This window comes from Sus scrofa, chromosome 1, assembly GCF_000003025.6.
Source record: "Sus scrofa isolate TJ Tabasco breed Duroc chromosome 1, Sscrofa11.1, whole genome shotgun sequence".
Classification (NCBI taxonomy): Eukaryota; Metazoa; Chordata; class Mammalia; order Artiodactyla; family Suidae; genus Sus; species Sus scrofa.
The window spans coordinates 49592781-49615406 of record NC_010443.5 but is presented as its reverse complement, the minus strand read 5'-3'; the positions used below and the strand labels follow the sequence as shown (position 1 = coordinate 49615406).

Sequence of the window (22626 nt, the reverse complement as noted above, 5' to 3'; positions counted from 1 at the left end):
AGCACCAAGGATCCATGAACTAAAGAGACTAATTTTTAAACTTTGTCAGGATATCTGGATTCTAATTTCAAAGAGTATTATTGCCAGTACATGACTGATTGAATTTCTGAGAGGTTCTATTAGTGGGTAATACATTTGCTAATGAGGTTGGCTTTCTAGTTCTGCTCCTCTGACATCCCACGGTACTTCCTGCTGAGCTGCTGTGCTCACCACTGTCCACAAATGTGGGCACGCCCTTTAGCCAGAGGTGTCCTTAGTGGTGAAGAACCACCACACCCAGCAATCAGGGTGGGAACAGAACCTGCAGGGAGTGAGAAGGCCAGAAATGGGAGGGGGCGAGTACCCACAAGCCACCCACCTCCCTCTATGCTTCCAGGTGACAGACTCTCTGTGTGAAAAATGTAACATGTGCAATGGTTCAAGGAACGCTCAACTGTGGAATATCCCATGGGGATCACTATATCCAATAGGGAGAGTTAGGCCTGGAAAGTTTTCAATGGAGGCCTAACTCTTGATATAAAATTCCATCAGAGTTAGTGCAAGTTCCTGAACTGATGCAGCTGTTTTACATTTGTTGTTTGTTTTTTCTTTTATGGCTGAACTGGGGGCTCATAGAAGTTCCCAGGCCAGGGATTGAATCCGAGCCCCAGCTGAGGCAATGTGGGATCCTTTCAATCCACTGCACCTTCTGAGATTGAACCCACTCTTCCACAGCAACCCTCACCACTGCAGTCAGGTTCTTAACCCACTGAGCCAGGTGGGAACTCTTGTTTTTCAAGGTCAGGTACAGAACGGAGGAGATGTACCTAAACTAAAGCATATGTGATAAAAGCCTAATAAATTATCCACTCAGTATAAGCCAACATGCATGAGGCTTCCAAAAATGCTAATTTGGTCTTAGGCTGTATGATTAGAACTAGAATATTAGCTGAATATGAGAATTCAGAGTTGCAGGAATCATGGCTGGGCTGCCTGAGTGTTTCCTGGGGTTCCGGGCACTGGGGAGGAGGGCAGAGCAGCAGATTAGCTGTGGGAAAAGTCCCACCCCCATCCTTTTCTGTTTTCTTCCCTTTTTCTTTCCTTCCCTCCCTCTCTTGTTTCTTTCTTCTTCTAACCTGCCAATCCTGGGGACAAAGTGAAAGAGAATATATATGCTTATTCTACATTTTAAAAGATGGAGAATTTGGAGCTGCTCCTTGGCAGGGAGAGATCTTGACGGAGAAGACACACAGTGAGAGTGCTCTTAAGGATGCCTATTCCTTGTAGGTGATTCAAGTGCTGTCCTGCCTGGAAGCAGGGAGATGGACTAAATAGTCTTTTGGTTTCCCTTTGGTTCCCCCAATTCTACATAATTACCATCATTTGCAGTCCTAGGCAGGTGTTGTGAGTTAGTAGCCAGAAAAAAAAAAAAAAAAAAAAAAGGAAAAAGACTTTGAGGTTTTTGTTTTGAAAATGTCTTCCTCCACCCAATTATGCACTGTTTCATCAGTGATGTGCCACTATGAATTATATGACTGAATTAAGGATAATGAACCCACTCACATGTTCCTTATTAATCAAAACCGAATAAGGATTTTTTTCCTCTGTTCTCATGTATTTAGGACAATAGTGAAGCAGCAATGACAACTAGCCTCCACACTCCCAACCTCCCAAATGATAAATATTTATAAATCTTTTCTAGAAAAGGCATGCTGCTGCAGAGATGTGGTGTAATTAGTAGACTATTTCAGTTGTCAGGAAACTGAGATACAGATATTTGTGCCATTAATGATTTAACACCCAGACTATACAAGGGGAAATTACAATCATATTATAGCGTCAGCCAGCTGTATCTGTTGCATAAGCCTTTCAGATTTGTAAACATAACTTTCTCCTTTTTTTATAATAAAAAACGAAATGAAGTTTCTTCAATTTATTTCTATGTTATCTTTCAACATTTCAAAACGAGCAGCTAATACATTTAGGTCTAATCTCAATGATGTGATTTACATTTTCTTGCTAACTAAAAACCGACAACTTCATATCTGGGGGAGGAGATGAGAAAGAACCACTCACTGCATATAAGTATCTTCTGTGTACCTAGCATTGTGCTGATGATTCCACATGATGCATGATTCCTGCTCTATGGAGGAAAATTGATATATGCACACTATTTAGAGATCAGTGAAGAGTTAAAGGGTATAGTGTTTCTTATAACCTTCATTTAACAAATGCAGATTAAACTTTTAGATATGCAGGAAATCAAGAGTGGCCATTTACTGGCAACTTACCATGCATGACCAACATTATACTTAGTACTGAGAGGAATATAAGAAAAAACACAGATACCTTCTTGCTCTTGATAAGCTAATGGTACTAATCAGGAAGCCAAGGCTAAGACTCATCTACATGTGAAAGTCTCAGTAGCTTTAACAGGTAACCAAACACCTTAGAGTGGTTTGTATTTCAGAAAGCCCAAGGCTGTGAGGGGGAAGTCTAGCCAAGTGCTGCAGAAGTGTGAGGCAAAGAAGGGCCATGCTTGGAGTGAAGGCACTGGGGTCAGATGGCTGTCCCAGTGCCAGCTCTCATAGCCTCTTAGAGGCCCTACCTGCTTTGGAAAGTGTACGGACCAAAGGAAGCGTATTATCAATTACTCTTTTCTATGCTCAATTTAGAAGCAAAAAATTGAGGTTCACAAACCCTGAGTTGGTAACTTGCTCAAGATCAGGTATTTTCTTTCTTTTTTCTTTTTTTGTCTTTGTCTTTCTAGGGCTGTACCTGCGGCATATGGAGGTTCCCAGGCTAGGGGTCTAATGGGAGCTGTAGCTGCCGGCCTACACCAGAGCCACAGCAACACCAGATCCAAGCCACATCTGTGACCTACACCACAGCTCACGGCAACGCTGGATCCTAAACCCACTGAGCAAGGCCAGGGATCGAATCTACAACGTCATGGTTCCTAATCAGATTTGTTAACCACTGAGCCACGATGGGAACTCCAAGATCAGGTAGTTTCTGACTGAACTTTCTACCACAGATCTGGGGTTTATATCCCACTAAAGTCATCATAAATTGAAAAATACCTAGGTCAAAAATGCATTTAACACCTAACCTACTGACTGCCATAGCTTACCTAGCCTACCTTAAAGGTGCTCAGAACATTTACATTACTTGATTGTTAGGCAAAATTATCTAACACAAAGCCTATTTTATAATGAGGTGTTGGATATATCATGTAATTTATTGAATGCTGTACTGAGAGTGAAAACAGTGGTTTTAAGTGTATCCGTCATTTATGTTCATGATTATGGGGCTGCCTGGGAGCTGTGATCACTGCCATTGCCCAGCCTCATATTTTGCTATCCCAGAAAAAGATCAAGATTCAAAATTCAAAGTATGACTTCTACTGAATACATATTGTTTTTGCACCATCATAAAATTGAAATATCTTGTCAAACCATCAAACTGATTCTGGACCCAGGCTCCCAGTGCTCTCACAAATAATTATGTAGCCTTCTCTGGGGTTCTGATTGTGCCATGCATGTATAATTGCAAAATATCATTTTATTTGATTAATTCCTATGCTAAGCTTTTAGTAATGGAAATGAATGAAGAAAATGGTCACAAGCAACAAAGCCCCGAGTGCTAAAGTGTATCCTAAAACACTGGGAGACCAAACCTACCACTCAACTCTTTCTTTCTCTCAATGGATAGATAGCTAGACAAATATAGATATTATCTATGTGCTATATACATTATATATTTATATTATCTAATATATATTACATTTTATGACCTTAAAATGCCATGCATTCAAATGAAAATATTTAGTCAACTATTTAGAAATTTGAATTAGCAGACTTTTAACTCTGATGATAAAAGGGCTAAGAGAATCCAACACATTTTTGATATATAACTAATTCCAATTTAACCTTATAATTAAGAACATTTGAAATATGACTAAAAAGCTTAAAGATTCTACATTCCTAATTTGCTTCTTAGTACATACATTCTGAAGCACTTTTGGGGGTTGTTGTTTTTCTATGTATGCCATTCTTGTGTTCCCAAGACAACTGGGAGCTCCCCGAGGGCAGGAGTGACAGCTGACACAACACATCATTATCACGGCCTCAGACACTGAGGAAGCAAAGAAGACTCACCAGACTGCTTGTATTTGGTATGTCCCGAAATCTGTCCAAAGTTTGAAATTTCTGATTGAGTTCCTGAAACAGTTCCATATGCCTCTTCCTTGTATGCATGACCTTCTGCAAAAGAGAATGAGATAGGTCTCATTTCTAAGTTGACTTATATATTAAAAGAAGAGATGTAATATTTTGCTACACTAATAAAGGAAATCAGTTTTGCAGGAACTAGGAGGTCCCAAAAGATGCCACAAATGCAAACGAGTTGCACCAAATCCTTGTTTTGTAGTCAGCACTTCTGGAACATGAAGGATCGGCTTTTTCTTCCACTTACAAGATTACAAAAAATAGTTTTCTCTTGTGGGTACATTAAAAATGTAGCCATCATTCCTGTGTAAGATTTTCATCATTCAAAGTTAAAGCTGTCTTACAAAAATGGTTACAATATAAAAAAAATGTTTAAAATTTTTGACTTGTAAAGCAGCCGAGTCTCTCAATGTTTGTCATGGGAAATATTATTTTTTAATGTTTTATTTCTAGAAATACCAAAATCCTAGCTGGCTGTACTAAAGGGGAGCAAAATCCCAGGTCCTGCCATTTAAGGCTGACTCAATGCACTAAAGTGCCTGAAATTTAATGTGAGATCTAAAAATCTTAACTTTCCATGTGAATAATGACTAAGCTTCAAAGAAGAAAAACCTGGCCCCATAGCTTTCATAAATCTGCTTACAAAATGGTGTAGAATCTTAACAATTAGAATTCAGAGCATAAATTGTGTAGTTGATGAATTTTTAAGACCAGAGATATAGATACGTTAATATTCTTTATCCTGGTTACATCTTTCTTGCAAACTCATCACAATTCAACAAATAAGTCAAATAAAAATGACCTTGGGGTAGGTGTCATGGGTGAAGTCTTTTACTATCACAGGGCATTTAAAACAGCACTAAGAGTTAGATAATAAAGCCCCTGTTATTAATGAATATTATTTTAAAGGAAAAAAAACCTTCCTCAATTGTGATTTTTAAAAGTTGAAAATATCAAAGTTTTGGTGGTTCTCCAAGATTGTGCCTTCATATTTATATAAGATTTTATAGTCTTTTTAAGCACATGCTTCATAACTCAGTATTTGTTCATGTGGAATGCATAACTATACTACAGTCCTGCCTAAGCTATGATTTGAACAATTGGTCTATTGTTTTAATTACCAAATATTTTTAAAAGTAAGGATTTGCTTTGAAAAAGAAATATATCTTTGGAGGAAGATCTATAATGCTTAATTTTCTTCTAAAAAGACACTTGCATAGAACACTTTATCTCCTTGAGAACAAAGAAAAAAAAAAAAAAGGGAAAAGAGAAACGCAAATGGCATCTTTAACTTATTTTAAAAATCCTTATTCAGAGTTTCCACTGTGGCTCAGCAGGTTAAGGACCCAACATAGTGTCCGTGAGGATGTGGGTTTGATCCCTGGCCTTCCTCAGTGCTTTAAGGATCTAGCATTGTTGCAAGCTGTGGAGGAGATTGAAGATGCAGCTCAGATCTGGCGTTGCTGTGTCTGTGGCGTAGGCTGGCAGATGCAGCTCCAATTCGACCTCTAACCTGAGAACTTCCACATGCTACAGAGGCAGCCATAAAGAGAGGGGAAAAAAAGCCTTATTCTCTTTTTTGCCAAATTTAATTTCCTATATTTAATGACATGGAATTCAGGCAATACTTTGTCTAGCTAATTCTTCTATTTTCACTAGCCTACTTTTATAAGAGAGAAGTATAAAGTCTTGCTGAAGACTGAAAGGCAGATTATTTCCATCTTGGCTTCTCTTAGCTCCAGGAGTTTGCTGTTGATGAGTCAGGTCGGGAGGATAGGAATGTGGCACCATCCCTTGTGACAGGAACATGAAACACAGTATGTGGCTAAAGAGTGCTTAACTTCCCCATCAGTTTGGGGGAGAGTACAAGAAACAGATTTGTAGGATTCACTGAGAAACACTAGGCAAACATAACTTGACGAGTGATAGCTGATGGAGACTGATGAGAGGGAGGATTTGCATAAGCACAAAGGAAGACTTTTGAGGATCAAGTAGCTGACCAACAAAGTAGTACTTGGTATCCTTGGGGAGGCAAATATTCCCCCGGCAGCACCAGGTCCTAAGACACTGATTAAAATATGGATTTGTGTCACAAGCACATTTTTGTGAAAAAATTACAGTTGTCAGAATATCGACTCTGGTTCTAACTTACTGATACTGTTTTTCATGATAATGAATCTTACCACACAGTTACTTTGTGCTGGGTTGCAGTAGCAGTGATGTCATACTACTGACATTTCTCTAAAGATAATTTCATTCTGTCAGTTAATACATATTCATGAACATCACATATTGAGCTAGGTGCTGGAGTAACAACGTGCACAAAATCTGGTGGAGTTCCTGCCCTTTTATTGCTTGAGGTATAATGGAAGACATAGGCACTAATCACACAGTAACTCAAATACAAGTCAAATTCGACTATGATAAGGAAATAAGTGGTGTCGTTATGGGAGTAGGTGATAAGGAAATTTGCTGAGATAAATCCAAGTGAAGCAGATTTCCAATTCATTGCATATTCATTTTTAAGTTGCAAATTCTCAAATCATTTATCTCTGCATCCTGTTTGTTCTCTTTCTTCCATTTCATAAAATGTAGAGAATTCCTAGTCCAATTTTTAATCTTATGCCCAAATCCCATTTCCTCAAGGAGAACATTACTTTCCAAAGAAAAGGACTCATTCTCTTCTACCATAGTTGATATTATTGGAATAGCTTGCCCGCTCTAAGGTGGCTGTGTGATGAGTTTGTCTGGGTCGTCTCTACTTCTCTTTCATCTTATAAGAGGATTTTGACTTTACACTGGGGAAATGTCAGTCGAGGTCCTTACCATCCCCTGCCAAAAAGTGAATTTTTCCATATCCTTCCAACAAAGTTTTATTTTGTCTGCCGGCCAAAGTCACTCTCTATCTCTCTCTTGTAACCAAATATCTCTAATGGATAAAGTATACTTAACAAAACAAAAAGTGTCAAAACAAATCCCATGGAAATGAGGATCCATTAACTGACTGGAGTTTTAGGTTGCATTCTGTTTGAATGGGCAGCACCTGATTCTGAACTGGGTGGATTTTATTTTGAGGACTTGGATTGTTGACATTCTCAGAAAAAAAAAAATATATATATATATACACACACATTCATACATATATATGGGACATCAATGCTATATAACCAAAAGGGCAATCTGCAATGTCCTCCATAAGTTCATGAAAAGCTACTCTGAACAAGAAAAGAAAGCTCAAGGACCCTGAAATACATTTAAAAACAAATGGAAAATTTAGATGCTGAAATCGTGGGTCCTTCCTACAAGGAAATATTAATTGCAAATACATTCTCATGCCAAATAATCATTGTAGTTTGAAATTGCCTCCTTGGGACAGTCAGAAATCACCATAGCAATGATGGCCTGCTGGTTTTGAGAGGAGTACCATATTAGGGCCGCCAATGGAACACTCATGTTTCTGTCACGGGCTCAGTTTGAGCTTCCATGCATGACTCCTTCTTGTCCTCAGACTCAATTATATATTTCATCTTTTTTAGTGGGGCAGGTTCCATTGACAAGAAAGCCAGCATCACAGTGAGTATTGGAGGGTTCTAACCCAGCCTTGTTCTGAGGTAAAAACTTAGCTGTAGTTTTAGTTTTCACAAGTAATAAAGGTTTCTGCTTATTTATTTACTTGCCTAAATAATTATTTTTTGAAGCAGCCATGCCTTTGATAATTTTAATCACCTAATTAGAAGTTTTCATGCTTATAAATCTTTCTGGTCCATTTTGATGGCTATTTTTAGAATTTGGATTTTTTTTTTTTTTTACTGACATTAGGGTTTATCTCCTTATCTTTTTCTTTCTTTTGTGACTTAAACATCAAAGAAATTGATTTCTGTGACAAAACTGTAATTCACGTGAATTTTCTATATAAATAATCAAATATATTCTAATAGGAAATACATATAAAATCAGATTCCTCCAGTTATAATGCCTACCAATTATTACAGGCATATTTTGCAATAAAGATAAATGGTGGGTAATGTTCCCTTCCACTCCAGTTATTATCACTCAGCCTTTTTGAAGGTACGTTGAAGCCCTATCCTGAGAGGACCAGGAACCTACCTACCTGTGCAAAAATAGTGCATCCTAATTTCTTATTTTATAGGACTCTTATCTTTCATTTTGTATATGTGTAACTCAAGGAAGGCAGACTTTGCAGCCTTTTAATTGTTGAAATTAGAGAAAAAAATGATAAGTTGTAAAGTTCTTGCATGAAATTTCACGTGTTTTAGAAAAATTAGGATGTAAATTAACTTCACGTCTTTTTTTTTTTCTTTGTCCTTTTAGGGCCACACCTGTGACATATGGAGGTTCCCAGGCTAAGGGTTGAATCCCAGCTTTAGCTGCTGGCCTATGCCACAGCCACAGCAACACCAGATCCTATACATCTGCAACCTACACCACAGCTCACCGAAACGCCAGATCTTTAACCCAATGATTCGAGGGATTGAACCCACAACCTCATGGTTCCTAGTCAGATTCATTTTCGCTGCACCACAGTGGGAACTCCTAACTTCATGTCTTGAGCACCTACTATATCCCAGGCAACCTCCTCAATTAAATACTTGGGACATGTTGAATCTTTTGGCTCTAGGTCTGGATAAACTTGGATTTAGATACAGTTCCTTGGCTTTTGAGTTGTTGTCCAATCTCCCTCTAGCCACATTTTAGCAGTCAGGATAAGCTTGTAAGGTTGTTTTGAAGATTTTTAAAAAAGGCTATAAATTACTTATCACAAGAGCACACAGATAAGAGCCACTTAAGAATAGTAGCTGTTATTATTTTTCCCAATCCTCACAATAACACTGGGAGGTAGTGGTCATTATTGCACTTGACTGATTAGGAGACTCAGGTGGAGAGATTGCATAAAGAAAGCTCCCAGATCATACAGGTGGCCAGAGGCTGGAACATTCTGAACCCAAGTTGGTTCTCTGCATGCTGCTGTCTTAGATGGATCCTGCAGTCTCAGGGGGCATCCTTTATCAGAGTATTCAAGTTTGTGTTTATGTCACCTCAGGATTCAGATAGAAAAGGAAATGAAACAATCTAGGGTGAATGAGGGGCTTTCTGAGAAAGCCCATAACTTCTGTGGCTATTGGGCATCCTAGAACAGTCTCATGGTACTAAAATTCTGGTTTGAATGGCTGGTCTCCATATCGTGTCTCGTTGGCAGTGACTTTGTATCCCTGACACCTAGCTGGTATTTGGCATTCAGCTGGTGCTCAACAAATGTGTAAGAATAAATGAAATAAATAAATGAGATGTCACAGACATATAGGCCAGTGAGGTGCCTGCAACAGGGAAGGCCAACATACATCTTGCCTCCTCTCCTTCTAGTCAAGACATCTTCTCACTGGAAAGAAGACTCATTTTACTGGCCTCAGACAGGAACCCTGCCTCTCTTTTCAGCTCCTCTTGTTTTCTATTTCCCATACAAGTGACTTATAAAGGGTGGGTTGGAAACAAACCATTTGAAGCTTTTCTCTTCCAAATTCAGAAATGTGAATCATAGAGTTGGGATCTCTTTAAATCTGAATTACAGATAAGATGGGCATTACTATACATAAACTTCTATAAACTGAAAGACACTGTTGGGAGATTCCCCACCTTTTTCTGACTATAAACTTTAGATGAAGGGACTGGGAAATAATATGCTGATAGGAATTAGAAATCGCTTGGCCTGAATTACCTTTTCTAGCCTTGGGAGTTTATGCATCTCTCCTGCCATTGTCCATATTTACTAGTATAAAACTAGGGTTATCTTTCTTCTTCTTACTGTTCTGCATAGGTGTCTTCAATCCAGAGTGGGCTGTTGAACACCAGTCTGAAGTGATGTTAAAACTCATGTTAAGGACCTCACACCAGTCAGAATGGCCATCATTAATAAGTCCACAAATAACAAGTGCTGGAGGGGGTGTGGAGGAAAGGGAACCCTCCTGCACTGTTGGTGGGAATGTAAACTGGTACAGCCACTATGGAGAACAGTTTGGAGATACCTTAGAAATCTATACATAGAACTTCCATATGACCCCGCATCTATCCGGACGAAACTCTACTTAAAAGAGACACATGCACCCGCATGTTCATTGCAGCTCTATTCACAATAGCCAGGACATGGAAACAACCCAAATGTCCATGACAGATGATTGGATTCGGAAGATGTGATATATATACACAATGGAATACTACTCAGCCGTAAAAAAGAATGACATAATGCCATTTGCAGCAACACGGATGGGACTAGAGAATCTCATACTGAGTGAAATGAGCCAGAAAGACAAAGACAAATACCATATGATATCACTTATAACTGGAATCTAATATCCAGCACAAATAAACATCTCCTCAGAAAAGAAAATCATGGACTTGGAGAAAAGACTTGTGGCTGCCTGATGGGAGGGGGAGGGAGTGGGAGGGATGGGGAGCTTGGGCTTATCAGACACAACTTAGAATAGATTTACAAGGAGATCCTACTGAGTAGCATTGAGAACTATGTCTAGATACTCATGTTGCAACAGAACAAAGGGTGGGGAAAAATGTAATTGTAATGTATACATGTAAGGATAACTTGATCCCCTTGTTATACAGTGGGAAAATAAACAAACAAACAAACAAAAAACAACAACAAAAAAACTCATGTTAAGGAAGCGACACATACTGCAGGAATTAATCTTGACTCTTTTTTTATGGTCACACCTGCAGCATATGGAAGTTCCTGGGCTAGGAGTTGAATCAGAGCTGCAGCAGCCAGCCTACACCACAACAGCCACAGCCACAGCCATGGCAACACCATATCAGAGCCACATCTGTGAACTATGCTGCAACTTGTGGCAATGCCAAATCCTTAGCCCACTAAGTGAGACCTGGGACTGAACCCACATCCTCAGGGAAGACTATGTTGGGTTTTTAAGCTGCTGAGCCACAACAGGAACTCCTAAGCTTGACTCTTAAAGCAACACTGTGGGAAGAGGAGATTTATGGGCTGTTCTTTGGCCAGAGTCCCAAAGGATCCACAGGACAGAACCTGTAGCCACTTGAACTGTCTGACATTACAGTGTCTATTTACATTTCAAAGGTTTCTATTTGAATAACTGTACCCAGGGCTTAAAAGAAACTAGAGAAAGTCTCTGAAAAAAAAAAAAAAAACTGAATTAGGTGTATATATATATATATAGTATTTTGTCACTGTCACTCAAGGGTATACCTGGCTGCAAATAAATAATTTTGCAACATTTTAAATTTAGCAAGATAGAAGAAATTGATATAGCAAAGTTTGCAGTCCTCAAACTTTTCCTCCTCAAATGTGCTGATTGCCTAATAGAATGCACCCACTGCTGGGGTTGGGGGCAAAGCAGGAAGGGACCTTTTATGAACAAGACGTTTCTTAGAAATTGTATGCTTTGAATTTAGAAATTAATATAAATTTTATCTTCTGTGTCAAAGCTTAACTGTGTTTATAGTGATAAAAGTTAACATAAAATAATATTTTCTCTTACTTGACCATGTTCCCCCAAATCTTCTAATAAAATCAAGTCCCCACAAAGATAGGTCATGACTACCCTTGGTCTGTGCTGTCTTGTGCCCTTTGCCTACTACTGCCTCTGCCCAGTTTGAGTAACATAGGTTTACTAGGTGTGTGTGGGCTCATTATGAACTTCGAAGGAACATTCTAAGGTATGTTTAAGAGGCTGCATGATTCTCTTAGAAGAATGTGACAAGGTTTACACTCATGTTTTTGCAAGAGGAGATACATAGTAAATACCTCTCTTCATATATTTTTTAACATGGAAAGGATAACAACGTCTATTACAGTTTCAGAATGGAGGTTTGTAATTGCATTCCTAAGAATTCCTTGAGCTTTGGCCTCACTCCAAGACAGACAATTTAAACCATCTGCCAAATATTTTTTATTTAAAGTCTTGTTATACACCATAATCCTCAAAGTATTAAAATGCAACTCCTCCTAGCTAGAAGTCTCCTTGACGTCCCTGGATCTGTCCATGGTGCTAGTGGAAACTCAGGCTCAGACCTGCAGAGCCCTCTTTCTTCTGCTCCCCTTTTGTCCTAGGCTCAGGGATCTTGACTCTGCAGGGTCCCTTTATCCACTTTCTCTTTTACTACATCTAGGAAATAGGTCCTTATTTCTTCTTTCCTGTACCAGTCTCTCCCTAATTTGCATTCCAATTTCCTCATTTACTATATAAACTACAATATCTTATTATTATTACTGCCATATTCATCTTTCTAAAGCCCAGATCAGAGTTAAAAAAATTGCTCACTAAAAACAAACAAAAACCCAGAAAAACCTTAGGAGCATTTAGCAACAAATTAGGTAAAATTTCTTCCCATGGGGTACAAGCCCTTCACTATATAGTTTCTAAATAATCTCCTCTGTCTGTTCTTTCCTTACATAGATCCAATTCTATGGCAAATTCTGACTTGCTTCTTATTCCTTGCACACACTACACTCAGCCAACCTCCATGACTTTTCTTCCTCTGGGAATTTCTACCTGCCATGTCTAGCTCCTTGAATTATATATGACATGGATATCTTTGAAGTCCAATATGACTATCTTTGAGGTGTTACCTCCATAGTGTTCATTTTCGGTATACTCTTTGCCCCAACTCAGTATTTGATAATTTTTTTTTTTTGTCTTTTGTCTTTTGTCTTTTGTCTTTTTGTCTGTTGTTGTTGTTGTTGCTGTTGTTGCTATTTCTTGGGCCGCTCCCAAGGCATATGGAGGTTCCCAGGCTAGGGGTTGAATCGGAGCTGTAGCCACCGGCCTACGCCAGAGCCACAGCAACGCGGGATCCGAGCCGCGTCTGTGACCTACACCACAGCTCACGGCAACGCCAGATCGTTAACCCACTGAGCAAGGGCAGGGACCGAACCCGCAACCTCATGGTTCCTAGTCGGATTCGTTAACCACTGCGCCACGACGGGAACTCCTGATAATTTTTTATTAAAGCAAACTGGATTAAAAATACAAATTTTCATCATGCAGTCAACAAAAAGTTATTGGATGCTTACAATGTACCCGATTTCTGTTTGGAGCTGGGAATATAAATCCAGTAAGTGATGTGGACACAGAACATATAGGATTATCACTACCGTATTTTCTGTGTACTTTCCAGAAAGTAAGAATCCATTTTCCACTATTTTATGACCAATCAACTCTCTGCCCTCTTTACTCAGTGTTGTCTTGGAGATTGGCTACATGAAAGGGCTCTTCCCCAGGTCTGATATTTACCCACAGGGTTTTATGGATATGTGAGTTAAGATAATATTGCTATCATGTATAGATTCTGGGGAGTGTGGGAGGCCAAAGCCTGAAGGGAAGATGCTTTCAGCAGTCCAGGAAGCTAAGATTATCTATCAGTGGCAAAATGACACTATGTGGTAAGGATAGAGGGGGCAGGGTGGGGGGTTATCAGAAAGCTTAACATAAACATATTTAATTTATCCAGCCTGAATTAAAATGGGGAGGGGACAACCTGAACCCTTCCTCAGGGATCATCCATAAAGGACAGATAAATTGCATTAAAATTCATCAGCATTTAAATCTGGCAGTGATGTTTCTTTTTTATTTTATTTTATCTTATTTTTTAATAGTTATTTCCCCAATTGGCAATGATGTTTCTGAACCTCATGGATGAGATATTTGCTATACAACTTTAGCTGCACATAGACTAAGGAGAACAGTACTAAACAATTTGTTAAAAAAATCTCAAAGACTTTCTAGCAGATTTTGACACCTACAGCAATCATACAATAACTACAGCAATTAAAGAGCACAAGAAAATATCCAGCGTTGCTTAGTTGCAACTCCTTTCCATTGTCAGCACATATTTTGCTAATACCCTGGTTATATGTTGGAATACCAAGCACAGGAAGAAGTACCAGCTTAAGGACTCTGTTACCAGTTGCCATAGAGAATATACAAAAACAAACAAACAAACAAAAAAAACCAACAAAGAACAGTTTTTCTAATGCTCCAAATGACACAGTATGATTAGATTTCTTTTCAGCATTTGCAGTTATATAACTTTAGTTGCTTGCACTGAGGCTTAATTTTAGACCTAGGTTTTTACTATATTTTATCTCTGATGCCTAGTGGGTTAATTCCCATCTCCTTCCCTTGGTACTGACATAATTGATTGGTTTCAGAACTATATGTGTGTGTATGTGTGTGTGTATATCTCCTCTATTTTGGCTACCCAAAGAATTAATAGAATTAATAGAAAAAATGTAAAATATCTGTACCTTAAACTGCACTAAAGAATCTAAGATTTTTGCTTATTTTCTCTTTGAATTTATAGTCTTGATACTTCTACCCTAAAAAAACTTAAAATATAATGAAATGTTGGTCCTATGCCAGGTTACTACAATTAAGCCAAATCATCACTGAGGCCAGATTCATTATCATTACTTTGCATCCTGACCAAATATTATTGAAATATGGCTTAAAAAGACTAGTTCTCCTTAGACTCTATTCAAGGTAAAATCCGGGCTTGCATACCATTGCAGTAAGTAAACGCAATTGCTCATTTTTGATACTTCATATGCATTACTGAGTTACAGTGCTCATCTACATAAATGAAACAATGGAATTATGAGTTCCATGTTCTGAGAGGCTGTGGTAATTTTAGGACTATAACTAAGAGTATTGAATTCTAGGTAAGCATCACAACAGTACAAATATGCTGGAGAAATTTATAATGTATTATATCCAATTATATCAGCAGGCTATGAATCATATCCAATTATCAAGATGCATAAGTGCATTTTATGTGACACTCAGACATCATTAGTTTTGTGCTTAGCATAAGCTGCTCAAATGCTATGATTTCAGTAATTTCTGCCATCAATATTACAGCATCAATATAAATTCAATGTAAATTGGAAAATGAACATCTTCATCTTGTTTATATCTATGAAAAGGTATTTACCAAACACAGGAGCACATTGAACCAACACTTGCTATTGGAAAAAAGAGTCTGGAATGTACCACAAGGAGCCTATATAACAGAATCAGGACACAAGGCAAGTTAGAACTGAGGAAGCCTATCTACCCAGCCGAAGCCCACTCACAGGCTCTCTTCATGTCATCACTGAAGTCAAACAAACACAATAGTTTTAAGCATGAAAAATCAAGAAACTGAAATTCCTACCTCCCAACAAACTGAGGGAGGTATACAGATTGACAAAGTTCAACTCTCACCATCAATTGCCTGCTTATTGCAGCATTTATGAAATGGATTCCTTACTTGCCTGGAAAATCTCAGTCTTAGCATACATTTAAAGCAAGTACAACTGAATTTTTTTTCATAACTAGTTATACAGCATGGATTTTAATTAAAAATCTTTGACTTTTCCTTTAATTAAAAAAGTAGAACCCCAGAGTTCCCGTCATGGCTCAGTGGTAATGAACCTGACTGTTATCCATGAGGACATGGGTTTGATCCTGGGCTCGCTCGGTAGATTAAGGATCTGGCATTGCCGTGAGCTGTGGTGTAGGTCACAGATGTGGCTCAGATCCTGTGTTGCTGTGGCTGTGGCGTAGGTCAGCAGCTGTAGCTCCAATTTGACCCCTAGCCTGGGAGCTTCCATATGCCATGGGTGCAGCCCTACACACACACACACACACACACACACGCACGCACGAAGAGGCAGAACCCCTACATAGCTGCACAGAGTAATATGTTTAAGTAATTCTCTCAAATTTTGAATTTAAGTAAGTAAAATTATAAAAATAATTCTTAGACACTTACCTCAAAGTCAAGGTCTGAATATCGTGATTTTCTTCTCTGTTAGGTATTTTTTAAAAAAAGAAAAATGAATAAGTTATGTTTAGTCATTCAAGTAAAATGAAAATCACTGTTTCCAATAAGATAGTCCTGCTTCTTTGTGTTATAAGTAAATCCTTCACATAAGAATCTGTGAAAATTTTTATGATTTAAAACTTTTCCATCTACATTATTCCATTTTCACTTGGGACTTCCTTTAAAATTGAAGAATTAAACATGCAATATATTTCTCATCTCGGCTACTTAACTCTAATTTTTTCAATGAGGAGAAATTTTTAGGTGAAAATTCATGTAAAACGTTCAATCTGGAAGGAAACTTTAGGTTTGCTATAGCAAACCATTTTATCAACAGAGGGTTGAAATCTGTGTAGGAAAATCATGTAACCATCTCAAGACCACCCCTGCCCCTCTGCAGCCTTATTTCTACCAAATTTTATCTGACTCGCTGTCTACATTCCAAAGTTCTATGTAAGTCACCCACAAATTTTTTTTTGGTATTTGGTAGTCCTCCAGTACAGGGAAGTCCTTCTCCCTGCTGGTACTTAGGGACTGAAGTATTTATTCTAATTTAGTAAAACAAATATCAAACAGTCTACACCCTGTCAGATATAGATGGAGGTGTAAATACCACACTATGCCTCTGACTCTGTTAAACAGTTCCCAAATCTAGTTATAGACAAATAGGCCTTTATAAAAATCAGGAAATACAATTAAAATGAAATAAATATGACCAAAAATATTAGTGTAGGGAAGGTATTCTTAACATCGGCTCTAAGTAGTCATGGGATTCTTAGAATGATTAGGTACAGAAGGAAATATCTGATAAATACAGAAAGAGAATACCAAATTACTAGAGATCAAAAGTTTCTAATGCAGGCTTCTTTTTAAAAAGGGAAGTGGGAATGAAACACGGGGAAATTTAATAAATATTAAAAACATATAATATTCAGGCAGTTGGGAAAATATATAAACCTTTGGGCAAACTTATGTTTTATTTTTTCCTCTTTTCCTATCTCAACAGCTATTCTGTAAAGTTTAATAACCTAACAGGGAATCACATCCAAGATGGGTGAGAGATTCTTGTAACTTGGAAATTAGGAGAGAAAGAAAGGAACAAATGTAGTTTAATGGAAAATATGACTAAATTTCTCCAGCTAGAGTTAAAATTGTCCCTGTAGAACTGGGTCCTTCATATGTAACCAACTTCTCAAACCATGTTTCAATAAACAGAAGGTGATATTTCCAAAAGAAAGATTCTGTTTTAAAACACACTACTATGTATAAAATAGGTAAGTAACAAGGACCTACTGATAGCACAGGGAAATCTACTTAGTACTCTGTAATAATTTACATGGGTAAAGAATCTGAAAAAGAATAGATATATGTGTATGTATAACTGACTCACTTTGCTGTATGCCTAAAACTAACACAACATTATGAGTCAACTATAATACATTTTTTTAAGTTTAAAAATTCTGAAATAATTTGATTTTGGTGGAGCTGCTTAATATTGAAAACAGAGTCTTCAAGTACAGTCAAGAAGAGTGCTGAGGAGTTCCTGTTGTAGCTCAGTGGTAACGAACCCAACTAGTATTCATGAGGTTGCAGGTTCGATCCCTAGCCTCACTCAGTGAGTTAAGGATATTGCTGTGAGCTGTGATGTAGGTCAAAGATGTGGCTCAGATCTGGTGTTGCTGTGGCTGTGGCATAGGCTGGCAGCTGTAGCTCTGATTTGACTGTGACCCCTAGACAGGGAATCTCCATATCCTGCAGGTGTGGCTCTAAATTAAAAAAAAAAAAAAAAAAAAAAAGAGAGCGCTGAGGAGAGATTGCCTTCTTTGATGGAAACTCAGCCTGCTCATCTTACTTTGCTTCTTTTCTCCAGCCCTAGGCCAGCCCAGGTGACATCCTGGAAGGACAGACGTGTGTGGGAAGCCATTTAACCCATCCCTCCTTTGCCACCTCCCTACCACTGTTGTTATCTGACTGTGCTGTATCAAAGCCAAGCTCCAGCACTTGTTGGGGTTTCCTTTCTGCCCTTGGACACTTCACTTCCTCGCACTGTGACTCAGCAGGACATTTTTGTGAGTACACATTAAGCAAAATTCTTTCGTAATTGAGCAAAATTCAAGCACAGAGACAGTTTTAAGCAGTTATTACAGAGCATTAGTCATGCACTTTGCATTCCATTTGAAAATCAGTGGAACCTTATGACAAAGAGTGTTAGCCAGCAAAGAGGCCTGCCCACTGCACGTGTTGAAAACTGTTGAAACTGTTGAAAACGTGTTGAAACTGTTGCAAAGTTTCTAATAGCTGTATGCTGCCCTCTTCATTTCTGAACGCAAAGCTGTGTTGCCTAAGAACTGGAGACGTGGATGAATACATATTGTTGAAAGCTCCAGATTTCGGAAGCAAAAACAAAAGAAAAGGAAACTCCAGATGAGTACTGGAGAGAGATTCTTCTTATGAGAGCAGATGTCACCTATGTGGATGTGAAATACGGAAAAGAAAATGGATGTACTCCCATAAATTTCCCTCCTCTATTTCATTTGATTAAAATCACATTCTAACATAAAAGTACAGCAGAACTAGCAACCTTGATGGATTAGACTAAGAAATGAACTAATGAAGTAGATTTCAATCAAAATAGCTGAAAGATATTGGGAGTGGGATGGGCTGGCAAACAACAGCAGTGAAGACACAAAAAATCGAAAGTGGGAAAAAAAGTGGCAGATTTTTAGAGTCCAAAAGAGATTAAGATTTGTGTCATATTACTCACATCCCCACAAGCCTAAGTGTTTCCATCTTTTATAGTTTACAAAGTGCTTTTACATTTGAACACGGTAATTGCCCTGTGGGATGGTTATGAAAATATTATTCATTATTCCTCTTTTATGAATGAGGAAAATTGAGGACCAGAGGAATTGAAATAACTGGTCTACTTCACCTGAATTGTAATAAAATGAGCTGGGATTGACACTCTGATCTTCTGTCTCCAAACCCTGTGTTATCTCCACTGTCATTCAATAACTGCTCAGTGGTACAAGGGGTGAGTTATAGTTTATAGCCAAGATGCCTGTGATAGTTCTCTGATTGTTCCCAGAACTCAGCAAATATAACAGAGGATCCAGTCAATCCAAGGCTGACAGCGATGGGACGAAGATGCTTTGTAAGCATAAAGAAAGGTCAAGCAGTTGACCTTTTACTTGTCAAATATATCTTAAAGGGGAAAAAAAGTATCAATATAGTATTTCTTTGAGAGAAAAAAATCTGATGGCAATATACAATAATTTGTGTTAAATAACTTAAAATCATTCTAACATGGGATAGTTGATGAGCCATGATGCAACAACACAGTAGCAGACTGCACTTCCATAATGGGTTTGCCATTGCAAAATCTATTTTATCTTAAAGTAGTATCTGCATTGGGAAATCTGTGATGGCATGGGAGGACCAGAATGTTAACTCTGTTCATTGCTTCCTCATTATAATATTCACCACCTCACAGTCTGTTTTGCAGTGTGTTGGAAAATCTTTCAAAGCACTGAAGCTTTGTAGAAACTGCAACTGACTTATATGTTTATTCAAACGTCCCTCTGAGCTGTCTTCAATGTTACTCTAAGGTATGAAAGTGGTTGGAACAAATGATTACATGTTTAAAAAATGAGAATCAGAGTTCCTGCGGTGGCTCAGCGGTAACGAACCCGACTAGTATCCATGAGGATTCAGGTTCAATCCCTGGTCTTGCTTGGTGGGTTAAGGATCTGGTGCTGCTCTTTCCTACCTTGGGGTCTCTTCACCTCTGTGGTGTAGGTCACAGATGCAGCTCAGATCTGATGTTGCTATGGCTGTGGGGTAGGCTGGTAGCTGCAGCTCTAATTTGACCCCTAGCCCGGGAACCTCCATACGCTGTAGGTATGGCCCTAAAAAGACAAAAAAAAAAAAAAAAAAAAAAAAGAGAGAGACAACAAAGAAAAGTGACCAAGTCATACTTTTCCTTATATGTTGATAATTGAAGAAATGCTATGTATAAATTTAAAATAAGCCAGGATGGTATAGACATATTTATGAAGATATAAATCCCTCTCTATATATATCCCCAAGTTGCCAAATAACTTGATACAAGTCATCCCTTTTATCATAATAGATGATGTTTCTTCTATGCACTTTCCTTTTCTTAATTTCCCACTTAGAACTCACCTCAACTTGTATTCTATCCTCACCATTCCATTAAAATTCTTCTTGTCAAGATCTCTGATGAGCTCCATCTGGTCGCTTTCCAAGGTCAATTTTCTCTCCTCATCTTATTGGATTCTCAGAAGCTTTGGAAGTTTATCACTTCCTCATTAGAACATTCATCTCTCTCAGCTTTTCCTTTTGTTTCCCCCACCCTCACACTCTCATTTGCTGTGACTCTGCCAAGTCTCCTTTGCTGGATTTTTCTCATCTCTCTGCCTTCTAAACATTGAGTTCCATAGTTTTCTTTTTTTCTCACATTCTCTCTTGGATGAAACAATTCATTCCCATGGTTTTAAATACCATCTTTTCAATTGAAAAGACCCTTTTCCTTCCCATGTCTTTCCCATCACAAGAAATATTGCATATCTAGTCAGTCAAGGCAGATGCTTAGGAATTACCCTTCAGCCCTTCCTGCCTCTCATTCTGCACATCAAATCCACCAGCAGGTGCCATCCATTCTGCCTCCAAAATACATCTTGAAGTGAGCACTATTCTCTATCTCCACAGTCAAAGGCATTCTTACTGTTTTTCTGGGTGACCTCAGTAGCCTCCTAACTGTGCTCCTGTGCTAACTGTGATTTGTCCTAAGCCCTCTCCCACTACCACCAGATCCTAATTCTTTCCCATCCAAATCATCAAAGTGATGGATGGGTGGGTGGTTGGATGGATTGATGAAGAAATGATCATGACAGTTGCTTAACTGTCCTCATTTGCTTCTATTATTTTACAAGGTTCTGGCCTCTTCTTCCCATTCCAACTCTATCCTGAGAAGCTTGTCCTTTGCTACACAGGTCTTCTAATCCTATGAGAATATTCCAAGCTCTTTCCTACCTTGGAATCTCTTCAATTGGAATTTCTCTTGCCTGCAATATCCCCTGACCCTTTGGTGCCTCACAAGCTATGTTCCTTCTTAACTTTTCACCTCATAAGAGCATTTCAGAAGGCTTCCCAGACTACCTTATCTGAAGAAGCCTCTTTGTCACATTCCATGGCTACTGCCCAGTACAGCACACTTTTTCATATTATTCATTTGTTAACAGCTCATCATCTATCTCTTCCATAAAGTTTATTTGCCACAGGGGCAGGATCCACATATATCTTGGCCACTTTTATATCCCAAGAGGGCCTGGCCCAATAGTAGACATTCACAAAGTCATTGATGAAAGACTGAAGGCGCTACACTATGGAAGCCAAACAAATCCAAAAGAATGTTACTCGTTTTTTTGCTTTCATTTTATTGTTCTGCTCAGGAATACTCTAGGAGAATTTGGATAAGCAGGTGGGCTATAGACACCAAGAAAACAATTTGAATGGATGAACTGACAACCAAGAGGATCAAGACCCTTTCGAGGAATGCAGGCCTATCACTAATAGAGGGAAAGATTCTTTAGGATGATTTAAGAGCAAGAAAATCCACACACGTATGAGGTTACTCAGAGGAATACTTAGGAAGGATATGCGTAGAGGTGTCTCTTCATATCAAAATCTTGTAGAATGATGAATAATTTCTCTAAGGGAATACTTCATTGTTTGTGTCTCTGCAAATTAATCTGGACAAGACGCTAGCAGATTCACAGTGAGGAATAAATTCTATGGGCTAATAAATGGCAATCTAACTGCCATTAAAAGTTTCTATTGCAGACTGAGCAAATGAACCCACTCAAGGAGAAAGCCTTGGTGTCAAATCCATTCAAAATATCTGTGCAAATGAAAGATAAGAATAATTGATTTTGAAAAATGACTTATTTGAGCTAATTTTGCTTGTATGCCTGCAAAATTCCCTAACCCAGGAGCAAAACCTAAACACTGAATAAGGGTAAGCCTTCCTTTCCCCATAGCTGCATGAGAAACAAATTTTCAAAAAGAAAAAGATGCTTCTGCACAATGGTCAATTCTATAATGGTTTCTGTTAGTGATGGAGTCTGCCAATTCCCAAGTATGGCCATAACATTTTGCCTAATATACTGAATCTTGACTTAGTCCAGCATTCAAGCGTCTTTACCGATACTCAAGATATAATGGCAATGAAATAATAATCACACAAGCTTACATCTGAAGTGCCCCTTACAATTTTCAAAAGGTTTTCACATACATACATTATCTAATTTGATGTTCACAACAGCCATAAAGGAGGCACCTGCAATGGGACATTATAGCTAAAATATTTTACCTCTCAAAACCATTATGCTGAGAGCTCTATAATTCATGCTCAGAGGAAAACTGGTGTATAAAATGTTAGCCTAGATTGGTGTCCCTTTTTACCCATTTATCAATTGAGAGAGCTTTATCTGAGCATGTTTTGAGATATATCATTTCAAGTTTATAC

General features: G+C 38.3%; 1 protein-coding gene across 9 annotated transcripts in view; it reads right to left on the bottom strand.

The window, feature by feature from the left end:
- Positions 1–22626, bottom strand: part of ADGRB3 (adhesion G protein-coupled receptor B3) — a 733899-nt gene that overhangs the window by 4377 nt on the left and 706896 nt on the right. For all 9 annotated transcript variants that reach the window (XM_021072848.1, XM_021072838.1, XM_021072869.1 and 6 more), the window contains 2 exons: positions 16026–16061; positions 4140–4244 (listed from right to left, as the gene is read on the bottom strand). In XM_021072848.1, coding sequence (XP_020928507.1) covers positions 4140–4244; positions 16026–16061 — 141 coding nt within the window. The remainder of the gene's footprint in view (positions 1–4139; positions 4245–16025; positions 16062–22626) is intronic.